Source organism: Talpa occidentalis, unplaced genomic scaffold (assembly GCF_014898055.3).
Source record: "Talpa occidentalis isolate TD23 unplaced genomic scaffold, MPIMG_talOcc4v2.1 talOcc4.9, whole genome shotgun sequence".
NCBI classification, from domain to species: domain Eukaryota; kingdom Metazoa; phylum Chordata; class Mammalia; order Eulipotyphla; family Talpidae; genus Talpa; species Talpa occidentalis.
Window position 1 is genome coordinate 57,680,101 of NW_023605305.1, and position 13,714 is coordinate 57,693,814.

The following is a 13,714-nucleotide window of genomic DNA, read 5'->3' on the forward strand; positions in this document are numbered from 1 at the left end:
GGTCAGGAACAAGATAAGGATGTTCATTCCTACTGCTACTATTCACTATAGTGTTGGAAATCCAGGGAGAGTAATTAGACAAGAAATAGATATGAAGTATGTCAGTTGGAAAGAAAGAAGTGAAACTATCACTATTTGTAGATGACACAACATAGATGATATAACATAGAAAATCCCAAGGACACCAGAAAATACTTATTACAATAAACAAATACAGTAAAATGGCAAGCTATGAAACTGGTACCCAAAAATCCACTGCATTCATACACATCAATAACAAACTATTGTAATAAAAAGAGAAATCAGGAAAATACCATTTATAACTTCCTTGGAATAAATTTAACAAATCATATAACATGACATAATATCAGAACTAAGAACCAAAGGAGAAAAGGCCAAAGCAAAATCAACAAAGTTAAGGACACAGTACCATCTTTTGAATGTAATACTTTCTGTATGTTATTGATTGACTGATGGTTTTATAAGTTAGCACACTAGTGCCTGCAATTATGATTAGGGTTCTCTATCAGTGAGCAGTGGTGAAGAATAAAGATATTTCCTTAGTTTTCTTAGATCTATACTGGTATAAATCAGAGGTCAACAGAGTTTTTTGGTAAAGAATCAGATGGTAAATACTTACTCTTTGGGTCCATATATATAATTCTGTTTTTAACTACTCAACTCTACACCATAATAATATGTAAATGAGTGGATGTGGCTATATTCTATTAAAACTATTTATAAAGGAAGTGGTGGGCTGGATTTGGTCTGTAGTTTGCCAACCACTAATCAATAAGAAGTATATACTCAGTGCAAAATGACAATCTCTTGAACATGTTCTAAAATTCCAAATGGTGAGCAAAAAACATTGTGTAGACCAGTGAAATTTAACATACCATATTACAGGACTCACAATATCATACTCAGTGAACATGATATAGAACTAATTTTTCAACATCTCATAAAACCCCAAGAATCGCTTACCTGTGTATAATCACCAAAAGGTTGAGAATAAGCAATGCACTTTTCCAATGTATGTTGTGATTCATTTCCCTGAGAGATTGCATCCAGAAGGTTGCTTGCAATTCCAGTCTTCTGTAGAGTGGTTTTATTTGTAGAGGCTAAAGGCGAAATTGATATATGTATTTTAGTTAGGTTGTTTTATTATAAGTACCAAACTCACTAATTCAGCATAGTCTCAAATAGAATGTAAATTTTAATTTGCTGCTATATATGCCTACATTTATTACCTCCAGAAGAAAAATGTGGGTATTACCTCATTCATTTAAAACTAAAAGTGGTAGCTTGCCCTATGAGTAAATAATTTGGATGGAAATATTTTTAAAAATGTGTTGAATCTCTAAAACAAGGGAAGCAAAATGTAACTAATTCTAGTTAATGCAATATTTGTAACCATCTAATTCTAGACCAGATAAAAATATAAAAGGACATCATTAGAAGCATATCAATGTTTTTTTCTGGTATTTTAAAAAAATTACAAATTAATGTTTCGGTTCAAGAGGATAATTCATAAAAAGTAGAGAATGTACATTAAAAACAATTCAGCCTTCATCTTTTTTCATTCAATTCTATTCTTTCACAGAGGTTACAGTTTAGAATTTACTTTTCTAGATTTACTTTATCCATTTACACATTTGATTATGTGCCTCTAAGAATATATACCATTAGACAAATACAGAATCATTTTATTGGCTTTTCCACTAAATGTTTTAGATACCATTTCATATTAGTACATGTAGCTATCACTCAATTATAAAAAGCTGCACAGTATTCTATTTTCTGATGGAGTATGTATTTCCCTAATGATGAACAGTGAGACACTTTCCTGTTTTTCACTATTGACAATCAACATTGTAGTAACTATCCCAGCAAACCATATCTGTGATTTTCTCTTAAAACTAATTTGATTTAGTAGTTAATTTACACTAATTGAAGGCAAGGAGGTCCTCCAAAAATGTAAATGAGAATTCCACTTTTGCTAATTTTAGGTTATTCTGAAAATACCATGAGAATATTAGAACTTTACACTTCTGTTTCAGACATGTTTATATATTGTAAAGAATTATAGTATTGCCAAATAATTTCTTTGCACCAACTATTTTCAACCATGATTCAATAATAATTCAATAACTGACTATATTCTTTACAAAGTATTATATGTGACATTCTCCTTCTTAAATAAAATACACTTAAAATGTCAATTTTAGTTACTCTTTCAATTTAAAGATGGGATTACAATTTATTGTAATGGGTCAATATGCATTATTTGCTTCTATTACCTTAAACATTCAAGTAAAACTCATTACAGAAAGTAAAACTCCAAAAGACTGATATTGAAGTCTCACTTACATGATAAGCAGACACTGGGTAAAACACTTGCCAAGTTCAAGTATGGGTTTTTACTAAGCCGAATTTCTTTTGGTGGTTCTCCCAAGAGTGAAGTCTGATTCTTTATGGTAGCCTATTCATCAAAAACAGAAGAGCAGGTGCTTAATAAGAAGTGTACACACATGAGTATAGAAATATTCTTCTTTAGTAATCTAGAGTGATAAAAATTTGTGGAACCTAATATACGAAGACAGAAACTGAAATATTTTGGGATAATGATCAAAATTATATCTCACCTATTATTTTGAGAAAAAAAATCACAGCGGATTCTATAGTGTATTTCATGTTATCTTGGAAGAATTTTTTACTTTTTACTGTTTTATGGTAAAGACAGATGTTAAATAAGACAGAATTCAGGTTACCATAATTAAAGTTAAACACAGTAGTTTTTATTTTAAATTAATTTTTGTTTCCTGAGCAGAATGATGGGATTAAAAGCTCAAGTGATTATTTCTGTATTACTTACAGAATTCCTTACATTTATTCCTTATCTAGCCAATATTACTATAATTGGATAGAGGAATCGGTCTTCTACATCTTCATAAATCCCAAAGATGTCCAGGTTTGCTTGTGGTATGTAAACTGCATGGGTAAATGTAATGTTCATTCATTCATGTGGTTACTGAATACACACTGTGCAAAACTAAAATGACCAAGACAGGGATAATGCCCTTAAGAAATTCATTGTCTAATAATAAAATAGCTCCAGAGAAGTTAAAGATGATTAGGTAGCAGCCAAAACCATTAGATACATGACAAAGCAAAGCATATAGCAGATGAAGGGACAATATCTTCAAAAAAATCCAGCGATTGAGTACAGAGGAAGGAGGCAGCAAAGAAGTCTCATGTTTTACTACTAAATTGCTTAGATTGGGCCTCCCTGGTGGCGCCATGGGTTAAGACGCAACCTATGAAGCGATCCGCAGGCACTAAGGCACAAGTTCGATCTTTGGTTAGGAAGGAGACCCACATGGCGCAGCAGACCTCTCCTGTCTTGCTCTCTGCTCTCCTCAGCAGTGTATTTCAGTCAATCTGCCTGTTCTATTCCCCACTTTGTCTTTGGTGAATCCTCTCACCCCCCACACCTCTGGCCTATACCCCAGGTCTTGTATGCATAAATATCAAAAAAATAGTAATAAATAAATTGCTTAGATTGTTAAAAAAAATCAGATTATATCCATACCAGGGTTCTCAATTCTAGCTAGGCATGAAAAGCAGTCATAAGATTAAAAATTATTTAAATACAGAATCTTACCAACAAAGGAAAACACAGGGCCAAATGCCTTCACTGGAGAATTCTACCAAACATTTAAATAGGAATTAACATAGAATCCTTCTCAAACTCCTCCAAAAATATTGAAGAGGGAATACTTTCAAACTTTTTAGGCCAGTACTGCCCTAGTTACCAAACACAAACAGTAAAAGAAAACTACAGGCAGATATCCTATATGAACACTGATACAAACATTATCAACAAAACAGTAGTCAACCAAATTCAGTAGATGAATGAAGTATTATACACCATAATCAATTGGGATTTATCCCTAGAATGCAAAGACAGTTTAACATAAACTACATTAGAATAAAAGCAAAATACCATACATGACATTATTATTCAGTCTTTAAAAAAATTATATGCTACAACATGGATGAACCTTGAAGCCATTATGCTCAGTGAAATAAGCCAGAAACAAAAGACAAATGCTGTATCATTCTGATTATCTGAGGTACCCAGAATGGTCAGAATTCAGATGCAGAAGGTAGAATAATGGGGTGCAGGAGAAGGGAAAATGAAGAATTCTTGAAAGGGTTGAACTATGGAATGTTGAAAAAGTTCTGGAAATGGGTAGCACTAGATGTTTGCAAAACAGTGTGAAGCCTACACGTATAATACAGATCTCACCTTTATCTCCCTAAACCAAACTCCAGGGGTAGCAGAGTTAGGGTGTAGCCCTCTCCACTAAAACAAAACAAACAAACAAAAAAACTCCAGAGATGACTGAAAAAATGCAGAATCAAGAATCACTAGTCAACATACTATTAAGGCTGCAGGTCTAAAAACTAAAGCTGAGTTAAACTTATTAATAAAAGTCAAAAATTCTGCTATATACTTAGAAAATGTTGAGGCTACTAGCCCAACCTGATAACAGAAAGTGAAATCACTTCTACAAAAATCTGTCCATATGTTCACCTGGGGTCTGTCTGCTTAACTGCCTTTAAGTAATATGACATTCATACTTTTGTGAAATTAAACTTTATCTGTGTGAAATCTCAGATTTTTCTGTGTTATACAGCCCCCAAGTCTGCTTTACTGTATGTCATTCTTATGGAGTTAGGAGAAATGCAAAATACCATGTGACTAGACTTTTTAAATGTATATCCAGCTGATCACCACTTCCCAAGCTCCATACTTTCATTTTTCTCGACACTTGTTCGCAAGACTTGTTCTCCAGACCCTGCTCCACTTTGGCGGTTCTCTTTCAGACAGACTTTCATTTGTCCATTATGTGAATCACCTCAAATCAGTTTTTCTAGAGATCCTGGGACTTTCAATGAATTTAAAAGTCTACGAAATAGCAGACTAACCATTTGTGAGCTTTTTGTTTAATTTTAACATTTGTGTAATGCCAACTACATGAATGTTTCCCTTACATACTACTTAAACAGCCTGAGTTTCAAACCACTTACAAACCAAAGGGTAGAGTTCAAATAAAATAAAAATGAAATGTACTTATTCTACCTACTAACTGTAACATTTGTAAATATCAATGTTTTATTATCCAATAAAGTAACCTGGTAAAAATTTCCATAGTTAAAACAGATTATTTTGAATGGACCAGAGTTAAAATAAAAACTGACGTTGACATTTTTCAGGTAAAACTGGTTTTGTCTTTAAATATTAAAATGTCTCCTTAATTATCTACAGAATATACACTTAAAATAGAAAAATAAACATATTTTAAAGAACAGCAAAAACTTTATATATAATAATATATAATTGGGTATTAGTAATAGTTCTAAACTTGCAAAGCACAAAATTTTGAACTTTAAAGTACTTTGTAATTTATTTTTAAAATATCAAGTATCTTTGAAAACCATGCATCTCTCAAATTTTAGGAATGCAAATTATAAGAATAAAAAATTCATATTTAAATTATTTTACAGTAAGAGACTTTAAAAACATATATTACATAAATTAAAATTATCTTATTTACAGATAAACTGGGAAGTAATCACATATCGTCCCAAATATCAACTGGTATTAACCTATTGAAAGATGGGTTTTGTTTATAGTAACAGAATTTTTGTAAAAAGTACAATATTTTCTATTTTGTAAAATGTATACTTTGAAAAAGTCATGTCATTGACATTATAGCAATTATCCAGTTTGTACTCCATTTATATATTTTAATATTAACTTCCTTTAAATCTAAAAACAGTTATACTTCATCATTTATGCACCTGTAAAATAACAAAAAAAATTGGAATACTATAGAATTAGAATAATTTCATTTAGGATATAATTTAAAGGGAAAATAAGTATGTTTTCTTGGACAGTGACTATACACATGTAGCATACACTAGCAGTGTGAGTACATACGTACGTAACTCTACCATACTGCACAGAGATAGAGTTTTCTTACCCCTGAACTTATCTCTGTGGCTTTTGGCTGACTTTGCTGTTGCTTAAGGTGTCCTGTCAACAAGCCTCCAGCAGTAAGGTTTGGAAAATTCTGAAGATAAGCCTGTGACCCTGAGAAGCTTCCTTCTGCCATTCCCACGGAGGCTGGCTGTTTCTCCTGAGTAGTACCTGGCCCAGCTTGTCCAGCAATGTGCTGATTTGGAAAGAATGGCAACATGCCCACGCCAGCTGTTATAGCTGTTTGAGGTGGCATCAGATTAGATGCTGCAGGGAACCACAAATGCAAAAAAGTTTTGGTTAGATAAAGCTTATTCACAAGAGGACTTCTAATTTTAAGTTATGGGCAAAATGCAGAGAAATCTACTTTAGAGAAATCTACATTAGATAGAAAACAATTCAATTTTAGCGGTTGCAAATGAGCAGCTTCCTGTATGAAAAATCAACCTAAAGTAGCGTTAATTTTATTGTAAGAAAGAAACTTTTCTTATTTTCAACAACCTTCAGGATAACCTCAAGGATATTTTCTAATTCCTAATTTTAATGTTATTGAAGCTGAGAGTAAAATTTTTGACGTTTAAATACATCAGTGCCTTTGTTAAGCCCAATCATCATAATTTCCCTGTTTTCATATTTTAAGGGAGTAATTAAACATTTTCATTAAAAAAAAATCTGACACTTAACAATTAATAAAGTTAGAGTGAACTCAACTATAAATTTGGTCTGTCAGCTTGACCAGCTCCTAAGAGTCAACTGTACTTATCCATTCCCAGTGCCTGAATTCAGTGTCTTCTCATGGACAGAAAATCTGCAATTGGCCATGGTTGGAGTGTGTATACACAGAAATCCACAAACTCTACATCAAGACTATTTTAGCCTAGAGAACTGGTTGTTAAGCATCAATGCTATACTAGTTTAGAAAACATTAATATTTATGCAAAGAAGCACCAAACTTAACACATGAAAGTTTTACATTTTTATTTGAAAAAAAATTCTGAAAGAAATAAAAACAAAAAATTCTGAACCATTTCACTTTTTAAAAAATCTATAAAAAATCAAAAATCTATAAGCTAAAATTAAATGAAAAGAGCTAATTTTGATAACTAAGTCAAATTTATATTTTACATATTCACTAAACAAATTCCTGAAATTATTTTTGTACTCTACTTAGAGATGGATATTTTATTAGCACCATGCTCTAACCAACTGAGCAAACCAGCTACCAGAGATGGATACTTTAGTTCTATACTTTAGTGACATATTATTTAGGCACACTGAATTTTCAGTGTTCTAAAAGTAGTAGCTAAAGCTTACTTATTCAAAATTTAATTTTTAGGACAGATCCCATCATACCACAACATCTACACCTGCCGATACACTGGTTTGATTTTTGCTCAGTCAATTCCAATGGAACTGATTATTTCATTATGATTTGTTGGTATGTACAAGAGACTCAATATGCTACCCACTCTTGACTTTTGTTAATGGTGGCTCTTTTCCCTGAAGATGGTCACTTCAAACAAATTTCAAGTAAACTTCAAACTGAAAATGTCTTTCAAAATCAAATAAGAAATCTTAGTATTGGACCTCCCCTGGTGGCGCAGTGGTTGAGCACTGGGCTGCGAAGCTGCCCGCAGACTCCGTAGCTCCAGTTTGATCCCCGGCAGCCAGTGAGAGTCCCAAATGGCGCACAGACCTCTCCTGCCACGCCCGCCGCTCCCCTCAGCAGTGCATTTTGTCAGTCTGCCTGTTCTGTTCCCTGCTCTGGCTCTGGTGAATTCTCTCACCCTCCCGCGCTTCTGAATGTAGCCAGTGCTTGTATAAATAAATAAATCTTAAAAAAAAAAAATCTTAGTATACAAAATTAGTAACAGTATAAAACACAACAAAGCAAAAATAGACAATTATAAACCAGAGACATACTGCAGGGGAGGAGGAGGGAGAGGGATCAGAAGGAGGGAGGGAGGAGCACAGGGGACTGAGGTGATGGTGCACGAGTGCATTGGTGAAGGAAATCCTATGGGGACTGCACCTGGGTGGGGGGAAGCAATTATTGTTTAAAAATGATCAATGATGTAAAAAATAAAAAAAAAAATTTAAAAACAAGAAATCTTAGTAGACCACCAAATTCCTGTTTTTCCTGGGGGAAAAATTTTTGTTTAAATTTGTCGTTTTTTCAGAAACACATAGTACACACATTTTTCTTCTAATCTGGAGATCACATATTTTAAATGATACATACAAATAAACTTTAAATTTATATAATTTTTTAAGCTATTTCTTCTTTATAAAACCAAAGGCCTTCTTATCCTGGCAAAATTTAAATGGATACCTACAAAATGTGTTATCAGCCCAGTGGGCAGCATGTCTATTTCAAGTGAATCCATGTGTTTGTCTCATGCTGTTAAGAACTGTCATCAAATATTAGAGCATATCCAAAAGGAAAACTCTTATTCTTGGCATGGAAGCAAGTCCTTCAATAATTTATCAAGTTTTCCAATGTTAAATATGGAAAAGCCAAAAGGCTTCTGAAATTTTGAAAGACTAAATAAAACTCAAATTTGACCTTTCTATAAATTAGAGTATACTACAGGGTAAAGTATCTTCAAATCTCAAATGTGACTTTCTACGGACTTCTCAATCAGAATGCATCACTTACTTTTCTGTGCTTCTCCATGATGACCCAACTCTGTTTTCAATGGAAGTGCTGACCCAATCCCTACGGCAGTTTGAAGTACCATAGCTGGGGGCTCTCCAAGTAAGCCTGGTTTCTGTGAAAGGAAAATACAAAAAAGGTAAGGATTTGCCCATAGCAGCAAGATATAACCTAATAAAGACGACACTGTGTAATCTATAAGAATCTGACCAACAAACAAAACACCCTGATTACAGAAAAGAAATGAAATCATTTCAAAAGAAAAAATAATTCTATGCTTACATTATTTGTATGAATATTCTCAAACTTCATTAATTGTTGTTGTGCCAGTGGTACATGAGAGAGATTCTGAAGGAATAAATTAGAAGCATTACCCATAACTGAGCTCTGTGAAAATGACAAAACATTAAGTTAGTTTAATTTTGAAAAGTTTCATGTTGTATAACCCAATTCATTTAAAATTTCTCCAGCTGATCTGAGCAGAAGAACAGCTTCTTAATATTCCACTTTCCAGCTTCAGACAATGCTAATTAATTCTTCATCATACAATGTGTAGCCATGAAGCCATGACAATTCCACCCCTTTGCCTTCTTTTCTCCTATTCACCCTTTCCTCCCACCCCTTTTCTGGCTCTGCCATTTGGTCTCCTATGTAATCATTCAACAAGTAACTGAGCACTTTATGTGCCAGAGCTGTGCTCACAGTGAGAAATACAACAATCTGACCTGTCCTCCTGGCTTTATAGCCCCCAGGACAGGAGATGTTAATCAGTTATAAAAACATGTAACTGCAAGTGGTGGTGAGTTTCTGAAGGAAAAATAGAAGGAGCTTGAGAACAAACAGCAGAGCTACTGGTTTAGAACCATAAACTCAGGAAGGATTTCCCTGAAGAACTAAACTTTCTGAACAAATTTGAAGGTTGTGAGAAAAACTTTAAGAAATTTGGGGCAATTAGATGATGCTGTACTGGGGAGTATTCTGGGCAGATAGAACAGCAGGAACAAAGACCTGAGGAGAAGAGAAAAAAAATCCCCTTGAGGACCAAAAGCAAGCCACTGATCTGCAACTGCAGTGGCCAATGAGCATGAGGCAGAGGGGGCCAGATTGGACAGGATTTCACAGCAAAATTAAGCATGCTGATTAATTTTCTAAAATAAAGGGAATACTATTGATAATACGAGCTCTCCTCTCACTGCTTTTCACACCTATTATAATTGTTTCATGTTTGTTTTCTGTATTTGGTGAAATTCCCTAAGAACAGGGACTATGAGTGTCCTGTTGGATACTCAATAAAACATGTTGAGTAAATGAATGAATAAAGCCCCTTTAATGTGCAAGGTCCTACATCAGATTCTAAGTATGAAAAATAAAGGACAGGCCTTCTTAAATAACTGGGTTTAGGACACTGCTTCAACGTTCTTTAATCATCTAGTATGGATCAATATAAGGCTTGATTTGCAAGTAGCAGTCTATATACAACATTTTTAAACAGTACCTGAAATCAATGAATAATGCTTATCACTAATACTATGGTTATTTACATATGCAATCACGTCTTAAAATACTACTGAAAAAAGGCTCATAGATTACCTTTATAATATTAATTAAATTTTAAGAATTAAGATTTATTGTTTTTTTTTTCTATAAATACTTGGAGTGACAGCCACATATAAGACGACTTGTTTTGTACTGATTTACTCCTAGAAAAATATACACAAAACATACCTCCTTAATACCTAACAAATATGAATAATATATAACTATGATGCTTTGATTAGCTTAACATGATGTGATATACTCATTAAGTTCTGTTTCTATGTAGCTATACTTATTGCTAAGGAATTTAAAATGAAATACTCATTTAATTTCTTGAGAACTTTAACTGTTAAAAACAAACAAAATATTCACTCCAAATTTTTGCTGCTTCAGTACTCAAGGCTATTCATATACCTGATGTGCTTTATTCAAATGTAAAAATGCAGGGGAGATGGATGGATTCATCAGATGTGGCAAGCTGTGAGGTGTTCCAAGAACTGCTTTGAGAAAATAAAAGTAAAATTTAACTTTATTATATATGGAATTTAAAAATAAAAGTAACAAGCTCCAAAAAATAAATATTCCTTTAAACTTTTAACAGTCATTGGAAGCTCAATAATATAGTGACCTTGTCATTGTACAAAAAGTGACAATGACCTTGTTATTGTACAAAAAGTGATTTAACCCTGGAATTTGATTTAAAATTTCAACACCTTCTGTCATAACAGACAAACCTAGTTTTTTCCTTCTCTAGTGCTTAATGCAACAAAACTGTATTTTATCTTTTATTGAGTATAGTACTAATTGAACCCATGTTACTTGCTCAGTTTTTTTGTTTTTTTTTTTTAAGGTGTTTGGAGTATTTGGACTGTGGCGGGGGGAAGTTGGAAAAGATACCACCCCATCCTTGAAAAAAGTATAATCCAATTGAGAAGAGAACATAAATTATTTACATATTAAAAACAAAACAACAAAACTGAACAAATAAATTTGAAGAGGGATCTAGAAATCACACCCTATGACACATTATGGAATGTCAATTATACAACTTAAGTCTCCAAAGTGGCATAACAGGTTAACAAAAAGAAAATGTTAGAACAATTACTGTTACTCATCTTTACTTTCATATTAAAAAATAAAGCTTCATTAGCTGTGTGGAGGACCCTCAAAACAAAAAATGGATCTACCTTATTATGGTCCAGCAATTCCACTAGGAATCTACTCAAAGGACACAAAAACAGTAACTCCAAAGGAAACCTGCACTCCTGTTTATTGCAGCACTATTTACAATAGCTAAGATATGGAAACAACCCAAATGCTCCCAAACAGATCAAGATGTGGTATACAAAATGGAATACTACTCAGCAATCAAAAAAGATAAATTCATGCCATTTGCAGCAACATGGTTGGACCTGGAAGGGATTATGCTAAGCCAAATAAGTTAGAAAAAGAAAATATGGAGTTACTTAATTTATAGGTGGAACATAGGAAAACCAAACAAAGGGTCAGGAAAAAGACAAAACTTGCAGGCAAATCATACAACTGAGGCAAACAGCAAAGGAAGGGGAAAGAAGAACACAGGGACTGTAGTGATGATTCATAGATGCTATAGTGGTGGGAGAACTAAGGGTACTAAGCTGACGAGGAGAACAATGATATAAAGAAAATAAATTTAGGGCCTCCCTGGTGGCTCAGGGGGTTAAGACGCAACCTATGAAGCTATCTGCAGCCACTGCAGCATGCGTTCGATCCCTGGCCAGGGAGATACCCATATGGCACGGCAGATCTCTCCTGTTTCGCCCACTGCTCCCCTCAGCAGTGTATTTCAGTAGATGTGCCTGTTCTGTTCCCAACTGTGTCTCTGGTGAATCTTCTCACCCCCGCAACACCTCTGGCCTGTACCCCAGTTCTTGTATGCATAAATAAATCTTTAAAAAATGAAAAGAAAATAAATTTTAAAAAAAGTCAAAAATATCTGTATAACAGCAAGAAACAAATAGAATTTTTTAATTTAATATAAATTATTCAGAAAAAATTAACAAAAGAGAAACAAGATCTCTAAACTGAAAACCACAAAGCATTACCAAGAGAAATTGAAGAATGAAATACATGGAAAGCTATATGATGTTCATGGTTTGAAAACTGGAGAATTGTAAATTTGCCAATAGACCCTAAAGTGACATTGAATTTGATGCAATCTCAATAAAAAAATCTTGCCAAATTTAAAAATAAAGCTTTATCATCTCTTAATACATGAATTGACAAGGATATATTTATACAACCAACATACAGCTGACAGATACATTATTTATATTTGGGCTCTGCTCAAAATTTATTTTATGATAGGGTTGTATAGTCAAAAAATAAATAAAAGAGGACATGGCTGATATGGAGACTAGAAGATGGGGAAAAACCAAAGATGGAGGTGTCATGATGGTTGTCTGAACAAATTACAAGACTTTTCTCATCAGAGGAATGAATGGATTTTCTGTTTCTTCAGAGGAAGAAAACTAGTATTAAGTGGCTAAAAGTTAGAGGGATTACTATTCCGATGAATAAAGAAAAACTTTCTAGTAATTAAATGTGTCAAATCAGATAACAGGTTTCCTTGGCAAATGATGAGCTTCTTACACTTTAAGTAGGCAAGACACAAAATGGGTATCTTTACACCTTTAAAATCACAGCACACTGTAGAACTGTGAAATTGCACCTGATTGCATAAGCTGAGCCAAAAAACCTATGAACTTGCTCTGACACACAAATAATTGAATAATTATATTAATGACTTTTGTTGTATAAAATAATTGACACTTTGAGTTATATCCTGACCTTCAAGAAGAGAAGGGGGACTGGCGGTTGAGTTCAATAACTTGGCTAATCACACCTACAAAACCAACTCTCTAATAAAAAACTCTGGATACTGAGTTTAGTTCAGTAGAGATCCCTGCTCATGGACACATTGATGGGCTAGTAAGGGGGAGAGCATGAATGCCCTGCCTTCAGGCTCTCCTAGCACCAAGCATCACTTCTCTGGCTGTTCCTAAGTTGTATCCTTGTTAGTGAAATTGTAATCCTAAGTATAGTGTGTTCCTAACTTCTCTGTGTCATTCTAGCATATTATCAAACCTGAGGGGGTCACAGGAGCCCTCCAATTGCAGTCAGTGGGCCATAAATATAGGTGGCCAGGGGGTCCCTTTAACTTACAGCTGATGTATGAAGTAGAAGCAGACATCTTAGAGAGTAAACCCTTTTCTCGTGGGGGTCTACGCTAACTTCCAGTAGTTTTTGGAAGTGAACTGCAGTACACAAGTTGGTGAGACCAGCTGGGCTTAGAACAGAATAAATACATTTACTCTGAACATTTTGCTGTAAACCTTAGTGTGGATAATAGCATCGGTCCCTAGGTGCCCCTTGGCCATGGACTAGCAATAATTCTATAATATATATTCTGTGCATCTAGAGTTGTACATTTC

The 13,714-nt window shown here is 33.9% G+C and overlaps 1 protein-coding gene across 2 annotated transcripts in view; it reads right to left on the reverse strand.

The window, feature by feature from the left end:
* Positions 1-13,714, reverse strand: part of RAVER2 (ribonucleoprotein, PTB binding 2) — a 71,911-nt gene that overhangs the window by 16,299 nt on the left and 41,898 nt on the right. The window contains exons 6-11 of one of the 2 annotated variants that reach the window (XM_037498878.2): positions 10,656-10,741; positions 8,988-9,053; positions 8,709-8,820; positions 6,054-6,316; positions 2,371-2,482; positions 985-1,121 (exon numbers count right to left, since the gene is read on the reverse strand). In XM_037498878.2, coding sequence (XP_037354775.1) covers positions 985-1,121; positions 2,371-2,482; positions 6,054-6,316; positions 8,709-8,820; positions 8,988-9,053; positions 10,656-10,741 — 776 coding nt within the window. Of the gene's footprint in view, positions 1-984; positions 1,122-2,370; positions 2,483-6,053; positions 6,317-8,708; positions 8,821-8,987; positions 9,093-10,655; positions 10,742-13,714 lie in introns of both variants that reach the window. The other variant, XM_037498877.2, reaches the window with a different exon arrangement.